This window comes from Zea mays, chromosome 3 (assembly GCF_902167145.1).
Source record: "Zea mays cultivar B73 chromosome 3, Zm-B73-REFERENCE-NAM-5.0, whole genome shotgun sequence".
In the NCBI taxonomy this organism is placed as follows: Eukaryota; Viridiplantae; Streptophyta; class Magnoliopsida; order Poales; family Poaceae; genus Zea; species Zea mays.
In genome coordinates this window covers 1,689,150-1,699,267 of record NC_050098.1, presented here as the reverse complement: position 1 = coordinate 1,699,267, position 10,118 = coordinate 1,689,150, and the positions used below count along the sequence as shown (strand labels likewise).

At 44.3% G+C, this 10,118-nt stretch overlaps 1 protein-coding gene across 1 annotated transcript; it reads left to right on the top strand.

The window, feature by feature from the left end:
• The first annotated feature begins 4,454 nt into the window (after nt 1–4,454).
• Nucleotides 4,455–9,466, top strand: LOC100276603 (uncharacterized). Its single transcript, NM_001196702.1, has 2 exons — nt 4,455–5,219; nt 9,105–9,466. The coding sequence occupies exon 1, from the start codon at nt 4,540–4,542 to the stop codon at nt 5,197–5,199; it is 660 nt and encodes a 219-aa protein (NP_001183631.1). The 5' UTR covers nt 4,455–4,539; the 3' UTR covers nt 5,200–5,219; nt 9,105–9,466.
• Nucleotides 9,467–10,118: the final 652 nt, after the last annotated feature.

The window sequence follows — 10,118 nt, the reverse complement described above, 5'->3', positions numbered from 1 at the left end:
ACACTAGCGCAAAACAAAATTTTCAACCCCATAATACCAAAAACTACTGCGGTTATAGGTCATGGAATTTACCACTAGACGCGCAGAGCAGCGGAAGACATCTCGATGTAAACGAATGCGTCGAGCATGTGCCGTGCAGTCGCCGGCGTCCTTCACGTCCTTGCACGGTTCGTCCAAGTGCTCCAGATGCAGCACCTCCGAGGTATCCACACGTACAGGGAGGAAGCCCCGCGTACCGAACTGCTAGGTTCGCGACGGCGGCTTGGCAAGGGCGAGAGGTGAGCGGCGGCTGCTGGTTTGCAGGTGGCGAATTAGGTTATCCTTAACTGCGCCCCCGCCCCTCATTATATAGGCGTTATGGTGGGCTTCTGACGCCGAGGCCCATCATTAACCCTAAAGCCCAGTCTAATTTCGGATCTAATCCGAATTAGGCTTCCTTCCCCTTAAGTGTGTGACCCTATAGGTTCACGTACAAATAGACATAGCCCGAGTACTCTTACTTGGCCCAATAATTGACAGCGGCCTCTAGCAAGACATGTCAACTCCTATGTGTACGTAAAGATCATATCAGACGAACCATTGCGACATTACGTACATGTTGTTCCCTTTGTCTCACGATATTTGGTCTGGCTCTAAGCTGACCTCTCTTTCTCGATACTGTGAATTGGAATCCTTTCAATGGTTAACTCTTAACCCTAGCACGACCATGCATTTCTTGATCCAATCACTCGAGGGGCCCAGAGATATCTCTCTCACAAAGAGAGGGACAAATTCCATCTTGACTGACCATGCCTCATAGCATGCTTCCTGACAAACCCAAAACTACCTTTATAACTACCCAGTTACGGGATAGCGTTTGATAGTCCCTAAGTAAGTCAATTCACATCTTGAGAACATGCGACAATCTCAGGTCTAAGGATACAATATTCATGTTGCAAGAAGAGAACTATATTACAATATCTCACGTTGGGTTGGTCCAGCCTCATGTCATACATGCGCCCACATTATTAGTTTAACATCTCCATGTTCATGATTTGTGAAATGTAGTCATCAACTAATACATGTGCTAGTCATCGACTCTGACTAGGGACATCATTTAGAATAACCATATAAGTAAAGAATCTCACAAACAATTCACATAATTGCTAATCAATACAAGGGGCCTTCCATGGATATTCAATTAAGCAATATATATATCATGGATACAAAGAAATATGCTCATCTCTATGATTATCTCTAGGGCATATTTCTAACAGTAATAACCTAACCCGTGAAGTAAAACTTGGCTTAAGGATCCATTATTAGTAAGCTTTTATGCAAAAATGAGTCCTTGATAATTGATAAGCTTTTTCTTGAGTCCCAAAAGCTAGCATGCCCTTGAGAGTCTTTTTCTTAGTCGGGTAAGTCTTGCTGAGTAATTACCTACTCAGGGTTTCATTCCCTATGTTGTTGCAGGAAAGGTTTTGGACGTCTTTGGCTTTATTAGTTGCTTCATGTGGGGGTCTTGAAGCTTAGTTTGCTTATGTGTATCTCTTATGGAAAGGCTTCACCTTTCCAAGTATTGTAATTATGTTATGCACTTTGAAGACTATCAGGACTTGTAATAATCCAACTCTTCTTATATTGTAAAACTTGAGTTTTGGAAATGTAAAGCATGTTTGTAAAAGTCTTCTGCTATATCTCCAATGTGTGTGGATCACTATCTCCAATGTGTGTGGATCAAATGTGATTACTGTAATGTACATGTTTTGTGGGAGATCCTTGGGAAGATGAGTTCAAGTGGATGAACTTGATAGCCTTGTTAAGTTACCCAGTACTCATGCATAGCCATTTGAGGCCATTAAGGTAAGAATTGGTGCATGTGGGCTTGATAACTTGGGAGGGCTGTCACAATCCGGGCCAAGTACATATACGTCGCACGCTTAAGTTTCACGCTCGAGTTAGATAAATGCACAAACAACATAACAGAGTACGAGGTTTTCATCTTAGGACTTCGGAAATTCAAAGCCCTCTGCATAAAGACCTGCATAGTCAAAACTAATTCCAAAATCGTTGCTGGCCAAATTGAGAAAGACTGCACTGCCAGGGAGCCGGTCCTCATGCAATACCTATCAGTTGTGCGGAGTTTGGAAAGGCAATTCAAAGGATTCACGCTTCAACACATAGGCAGTAGCAGGATGAAGAGGCTGACATGCTAGCAAAGGCAGCAACAAAGGGTGATCCCATGCCCTCGGATGTATTCTTCCATACGATAGGCACACCCGTGGTCAAAAACCCCGAGGGTCCAAAATCATGGAAGATCCTAAAGGCTAGAGGGTTGTAAACTTAATTATGATTGAAGAATGGAGAGTGCCATAACTCTGTACCTACAGGGCCACTACCATCCCACTGATCAGGCCGAGGCCAAGAGGTTAAAATACAGAAGCTGCGAGTTCGCAATAATACAAGGGCAACTATACAGAAAAGGACTCAACCGACCCTTGCTCAATTGCATTACAGAGGTTGAGGGCATCAAACTCCTCCGAGAGGTCCACGAGGGCATATACCGTTCTCACTCGAGCCTAAGAGCCCTCGCACCAAAGTCATGCACCAAGGGTTCTACTGGCCAGCCATTGTGTGTGCAGCAAACCGCGTAATTCGTTCATGTGAAACATACCAAAAATTCTCACCTCGTGCATGGCGCCTACACAGTTCACAAAGCTGATTGCCCACACTGGCATTTATAGTGTTGGGGCCTCGACATAGCCGGACCGCTTCCCACTATACAGGGCAACCTAAAATACGCCTCCGCCGCGGTGGAGTACTTCACCAAGTGCATTGAAGCAAGGGCCATATCCACAACCACAACGAGGACAACACAAATGTTTCTGGCAGAACATTGTTTGCCGCAGCGGAGTGCCCTCTGAACTGACCGTATACAACGAAAAGCAATTTGATAATCAAGACTTCCAAGAATTTTGTGCCTCAATAGATACACGCGCAGTTTTCGCATCAGTCTACCATCCATAGTCCAACGAAGTCGTAGAACGAGCAAATGTCAAAATCTTCACGGGAATAAAATAGAGACTGCTCGAAGACAAAAAGGACAAGTGGGCGGAGTAATTACCTGAAGTGTTATTGGCACTAAACACAACAGAGTCCCGCACGATAGGGTTTGCACCATTCAGGCTGATGTATGGAGTCGAAGCAATGACTCCGCAGGAACTCAAATATGGCTCGTCCCGGTCCGACCCCAGCGCGCCCCCAAACATCGACGAGCTTACAACAAAAGACCTCCTCGACGGAGACCCCGTTGAAGCTATCGACGCGTTAAGCAAATATCTAGCAACAACAAATACTTGGAGATACATAGTGGTCATCCAAAAATAATTCAAAGAAGGAGACCTCGTCCTTATGAGGATAACAAGACAAAATCCAAAGACAAACTAGAACCAAAGCGGGAAGGCCCGTTCATAATCAAGAATAAGCACCTCCAAATTCCTACAGACTTGCAAGCCAAACAGGTGAAGACCTAGAACATTATTAGAACGTAGACAATTTGAGAAAATATTGTGCACGTGGGTGAGCCGACGCCCCAGCCACCGACATCGCCTAGGTCGCAACCAACTGGCCTACATCAAGCCTCGTCGGGAAAAACGAAAAATCAGAACGAGCACACGGATACACACAACACTTACCAGTTACCACTGGCCATCAGTCTGGTATGGGCATCGAATTCACTAACGCCTTCGAGTAGGTAGTCATCGACAGAAACATCGGAGACCACTCTGGTGCTGTTTGGTTCAAAAAATGTAACGCAAATGGTAATGGTAATGGTTTCGGCTCGATTACTGGCGGTAACAAATTTGAATAGTGTGGTATCTGATTACGGTTGGACTAAAACAAACATGATTTAACGTTATCCGTTACCTATTACGTTACAATTATGTGAACCAAACAGCACCTCTGTGAGCTGCGCCCGCCTCAGTACCCTTGGTGTCGTGTCCTGGCCAGCCCTGCAGCGCGTGGACGTTCCGTAGGCGCAGCAACATGGGCCCCTACAATATTATATTTAGGAATAAAGGAAGTATAATACTTTTTCGTACAATACAATTATGTTTTTTTTTGAAAAATCAAACAATTAGTTGTAACCAATTCCACAAAAAGAGTACTAATATAATTAAATTAATTATGGTATATATTTGTATGTTAAAGTTATTCTAAAATATAAGTGTTAATACTGTTTTCTACAAGCTCAGTCAAATTTAATAATTTGTAATTTAGTTTAAATTCAGATTTGTATTTCAAGTTAAAACTGAAATCTGGACAGAAAAGTCCAGTCTGTCGTGGTCCCCGTTCCTCTGCTGCAGAGGTGCAGGCAACCAACAAAAGCTTCCCTTCCCCTCCAGCCTCCACTCTCCTCTCCTTTTCTTCCGCTGTTCCGCATCGCATCGCATCGCCTCGCCTCGCCGCCAGCGCAACTCCAGCCCTGGCCGGGATCTCTTTCACCCCCCCCTCTCTCTCCGCCGCTTCGCTCCCCCGTCTCGGGGCCTGCCTCGGATGCTCCCGGCCTCGCATCCGCTGCTCTACGCCTGCGTCTTCCGCGACACCCACCTCGTCGCCGAGCTCGACCACGCCCACTCCCACTCCCAGAGCACCGCCACCTCCGCCGACCCCGTCGCTTCCGACGCCCCCTCCCCCGCCCCTGACGACGACCTCCCGGCGCTCGCCGCTGCGCTCGTCGCCGCCGCTCCGCCGCACCACCGCCACCTCACACACACAGCCGCCGGGCGTGCGCACGCGCTGCTCCTGTCCCCGCCGCTCGCACTCGCCGCCGTCTCGCGGGCGCCCCACCTCCCGGCATCGCAGCTCCTGCTCTTCCTCCGCCGCCTGCGATGCCTCCCCGAGGCCCGGATGCGGGACGAGATGCCGCGCCTAGCGCTGCGCTTGCCACTCCCGCCGGGCGACGACGCGCGCGAGGCGAACGAGGTCGCCGCCGCGGAGGCCCACGCGGAGGAGGAGGCCGCGCGGAGGGACGCTGACCTAGCCGCGCGGACCACGCCCAAGAGGGACCGAGCCTCGCACCGGGGGCGGGCCGGACCCAGCTGGACGTGGAGGCGGCAGCTCTGGATGGTCATCCTTGCGGATCTCCTCCTCCTCACAATCCTCTTCGCCGCCTGGCTCGCAGTCTGCCGGGGATTCAGCTGCATTGGTCGGTAAATAGCTACACAACCTCCAAGGTACGTACGTAAATCACTAAATCAAATCCATGGCCTTTCTTCCACTTCTGTTCCATGATTTGGATCATTCCAGGGTTCACACTGACGCTCTCTCTCTCACACACAACACCAAAAAAAAAATTTGACTGCTTGCTAGAGACTGGGGATCCATGTATTCTGTTCACTAGTCTTCACCAATCCTTCCAACCTAGGACAGATCTTACGAAATTCGGATTCTCACTACGATGGTTTTCACTCGGGATCCTACAATCATAATCGCCATCTTGACAAATATGTCTCCTTTTGAATCTTGACCAAGCAATGAGAGCTATGGTCAGTCGACCGTCGAGGATCCAGAAGGCTGAGGTTGTCTATCCTGCTGGATGCTGCGAGTGCGAGCTGTGTCCCCACCTCCAGCGCAAATGTGAAATGATGATGCTTTGTGCAGAGGCTCTCCCTCCCTCACTCTCTTGTCCTGGCATCCAACATTCCAACTTTCCATATGGAATTGTGAAAGAAGGGGGCCTTTTTTTTCTTCTTCAGCTTGCGGCACAGTTGGTTAAGGTTGCTTCTTCTGATGGCAAAATGGCTGCATCCATAGCTGGACATGATGACAGCAACTGTATATGATATGGTTCAAGTGCATTAGTTGCTTGCTCAACGTTCCAATGGTAAAGCCACATACATGATTGCAGGTGTTAAGCTCATGATTACTGCTGCAAGCAATTTTCAAATAATAGCCTGGGCCAGGTTTCTTACCCAACATCTAATAAGTACAACCCACCCTAGCGACACAACTTCAGATTAGACTTGCCCTGGCCTTAGTTGCAAAACATCCAAGCTAAAGCAGAAAGGGCAACCATAACATAGGAGATGTGGAGTTTAGTGGCCATCTGAATCGATCAGAGGAGTTCAGTGGTGAGGTGAAATCTGGGCACACATATACTTGTTGCATTCCGTTAGTTAGTTCTCAAAGAAAAAAAAGTGTTGGTCTATTGTGGATGCGGTCTGAATATTAGAATTTAGAATGCTCGTGTTTCTAACTATATGGAAATAGTGGCAGTGCTATGCCTTGTATTCTCATATACTTCTAGTATTAAAAAGAATACCTGTTCTGTTCTCTTAGTTGTTTTTATTGAGAACTAATATTTTGCTCTGTTGAGTCAAAATTTGTGGTCAAACTGGTGTACCCTATATATATGCATGGTAATATGGATGCAATAAATGTTTGAGGAATTGGATTTTGTGCAAAGTGCTAAAGAAATGTCACTGTGCAACTTATTTTGGAAAAAAACAATGATCCTAATGGATACTACAATAGCAATGCCACAGTGCTTCCTGAACTCAACAGGATAAGTCCAAGGGACAAAACATCATTCCCTATATGATAGCATTCCTAACCATATCAGGGCCAATGACGAAGCACCCATAGCTGTGGTAATCTGATCGGGGCTATATTAATTTTCAAAGTGACCTTTGATCATCGTTATTCATGAATCTTCATTATTCTTTGGATCCTTTCTTAGTTAGCATGTCTGGTCTTAAAATAGGCTTTTCTTTCATCAACCTTGATTTAATTTTGAGTATAATCACACCTTCACACGCACCTTCACCAAAATTTTATCACAATAGCAATGTTGCGGCATTTCTACAGGATAAGTCCAAGGAACAAACATCATATTCTATATGATAGGATGCCTGACCTGATCAGTGTCAAACTGCCAATGAAGAAGCACCCATAGTTGTGGTAATCTGATCGGGTCTATATTAATCTTCAAAGTGATCTTTGAGCATTATTCATGGAACTTTTTTTGTTCTTTGGATCCATTCTTGGTTATCATGTCTGATCTTAAACTCATAGTAGTTGCTGACAGCAAATCCACGATGCTGGGTTAGGACTTAAGGTGGAGCAAAGTGAAAAAGAGACTTGAACATCTTCATTTTTATTAGTATCAGAATTTTAAAGTTGTGAAACACAAAGATTCATCTTTTTGTGATAGTTCTGTTTAAGTTGCAAAACACAAAGATTCATCCTTTTGTGAAAGTTCTGTTTAGCATGGAAAAAACTGAATATTTATGTACTAATAAGTAACGGATTCATGGGAAAGAGGAAAAGCAGCTGCAGAACCATAGATTGTCGACGTTTGTTGGCTTGTATGACATGACATCAGATATGATCAAGTAATAGCTGATACTAGGATGATGCCTGCATGACGTATTGACAATTTGACATTACATCATATATCATCTAATAATGAGACCTTCAATTGCATACATGGATATAATAATGAGACCCAATATCCATGTGGTAGTGGGGGCCTGGGGGTATAAAACTGTATCCTTCTACCCCTGTAGCATATCTTGAGGAAAAAAAACTTCGTATCTAAGCTCGTGTGCATTCATGCGATAAAGTGCAAAACAATCTTGTTGCAGCCTTATCTCATTTTTGTTAAGATCACATATAAACTAAACACAAGAGTTTTGTCACCAATAGATTCACCTTTGAGTGTGTTGATGGCAAAGATTGCACCACTGCAGCTTTAATACCTCCTAAATATGCAGTTTTTTCCTGCATGACACATCATATAGATGATAAGATCAAGTCTAGAGTGGAACCTGTCTCTTCATTCTAGCAATTTAGAGTCGGAGGTATGATACTTAAAAAAATAAAGGGCAAGCTGTAGACTGTAGTTTACCTGGCGAGTTTACTGGCTTCACCACTCTCCTGAGAAATAGCAGTTGTGCCAATGTGTATTCTGGCAGGCAATGGGACTTGAACCTATCTTAGCTGGATCTGGCCGGCTGCATGATTGCGGTATATTTATATTTCTTCTTCAACTAAAGAGTAAAGAATGTGGTAAAGGGTTTATTGTTTATGTTAAAATCTATAGGTGCATATTCATCAGGAATAGAACTTGGGGCTACCTCAACCAACTAAATTAAAATGATAATGAAAACATAGATATGTTCTCTCTTTTCTGTAGAAGTGGTACCTAAAGATTATGAAGTAATTAAAAAAACTTGACCCACGGGGGGTAAGATAGGCCAGACATTATGTTAAGAAGACCTTCTCACGCAGGTCGAGAAAACCCTTGAACCCCTGTCCACCCATACACAACGGCACCGTAGCCCATGTGAGAAATGACCGGGACCGGGATCGGGCCTTATACCTGTGCTTTGGCGTGGACAGACAAGTGTATTTTTTAACCACAGCTTAAATTTGCTCCCACAAGGAGTCAGAACTCAGGACTTGAGGGGTGCTACCCATACCACATAACCAACTCAGCTAGAGGCCCTTTCGCAAGATTATGGAGTAATATACCAGATGTTCAAATCAAGTATATTATATCTGCTTGTGGTGAAGAGGAGTTTGTACTCACTACTGAACAGTTGCGCCTATATGTGAAGATATTCAAAAGAACAGTTTGAACTCGCATTGTTTTATCTTTTTGTTTTGTTTGTAAATCGTTTGCCTCCATGGTCAACATTTGTCTGTACTGTAATATCTTTTTACTAATGTTTTGAGCATGCAAAAGTTGTGAAGTCTTTGTGTCATCGGGCTCTCATTTGTATTGATGCATTCCCTTGTGTATCTTGTGGCACCAGAGTTTCTATTTCCATATAGGGAAATTGGAAGGCACCAGAGTTTCTCCACGACTGAACTCTCTAAAATGCCTCATCATTGTTAATCGAGTTCTCATTTGACAATTCCATGAGGAAGGGCCTGTAACAGTTCAAACGGTGGTCAAATTTTATTCTTTCTTACATTTACAGCTCAGAACTGTGTTCCCTGTTTTCAGTTCTTGGGGTGAACTCTTTAGGTTTTGCAGCTACATGTGTAGAACCGAAAATTCTGAACCTGTTGTACCGGACCTTCTGATGTTTGTTCTTTTCTTCTCGATGTAGGCTGCTGCTCAATTTTTAAGCAAGAAATCTGGAGTGCAGTTTGTTTCTCAGACGAAAAAGTGGGTCATACCAACCATAACTCGGTTGTAAGGTGCCAATATTCGCAAGGAAAGGTGCTTTGCCCCCCGCGCGCGCATACTGTTACGTCTTTATTGTATGAATCGTGTTTAAAAGTGAATGGCAACAGTCCTGGTAGACTACATAAGTTTGAATTTGATGGTTTTGGTATGGTGATCTGTAAACCCGGTAGTGCAATTTTTTTGTTCATTTTCCTATAGAAAGCAAATGTCAAAATTTTGACCATGGCAGACTCGGGTATATGTGAATCTTATTGTCATGTAATATTTGAATATTTGCCAGGCATCTTGTTCTTTGTTTTCCTCTCCATCTTCGCAAGTGTCAGGCCATGCACAATTTCTTGCATCATTGTCTGGGAGCTCGGATGGTGATCCAATGGCAATTTTTTGTCTTTTGGGATGCTTGTTTTTTTTAATAAAACAGTATACAGTGATTTTCTTAGCTTTAAAACTGAAACAACAGGTACAGGTGCTGAGACTACTTTAGAAAAGCAACAGGTACAATGTGATGATGTTGTCCAGTTTCAGCTTTATAGTCATATTGTTCTGTGCTGCCTTCCTTCCTTCTGTGACTTGGAAATTAGAGAAGAAGCTTACCCTTGATTCACCTGATGATCTATTGATATCCTTCACCACATTTTCATTTCGTATTGGCCGCTACATTTTAAATCTGTCACAGTGTCATAGCAAAACTGCGGACATGGATGGCAACGCTAGTGCCTGTCCGCTTTACATCAGTCTGCAGGTCATTTCAGACGTCCAAAACTGACTGGACATGGCACATTGTGATGCAAACCCTCTCGACGAGAGATCAGTGTTCAGCGAGCGGCTGCATCGATCAAATCATGTGAAATAAACTCAGCGAAAAAAAAACTTTTTTATTTTCTTTTTGTCATGATCATCAGGTCAGTTGTCTCACCTAACGCTACCTTGCGCT

Coding starts and splice junctions, on each gene's coding strand:
- LOC100276603 (NM_001196702.1), top strand. CDS start 4,540: ATGCTCCCGGCCTCGCATCCGCTGCTCTACGCCTGCGTCTTCCGCGAC.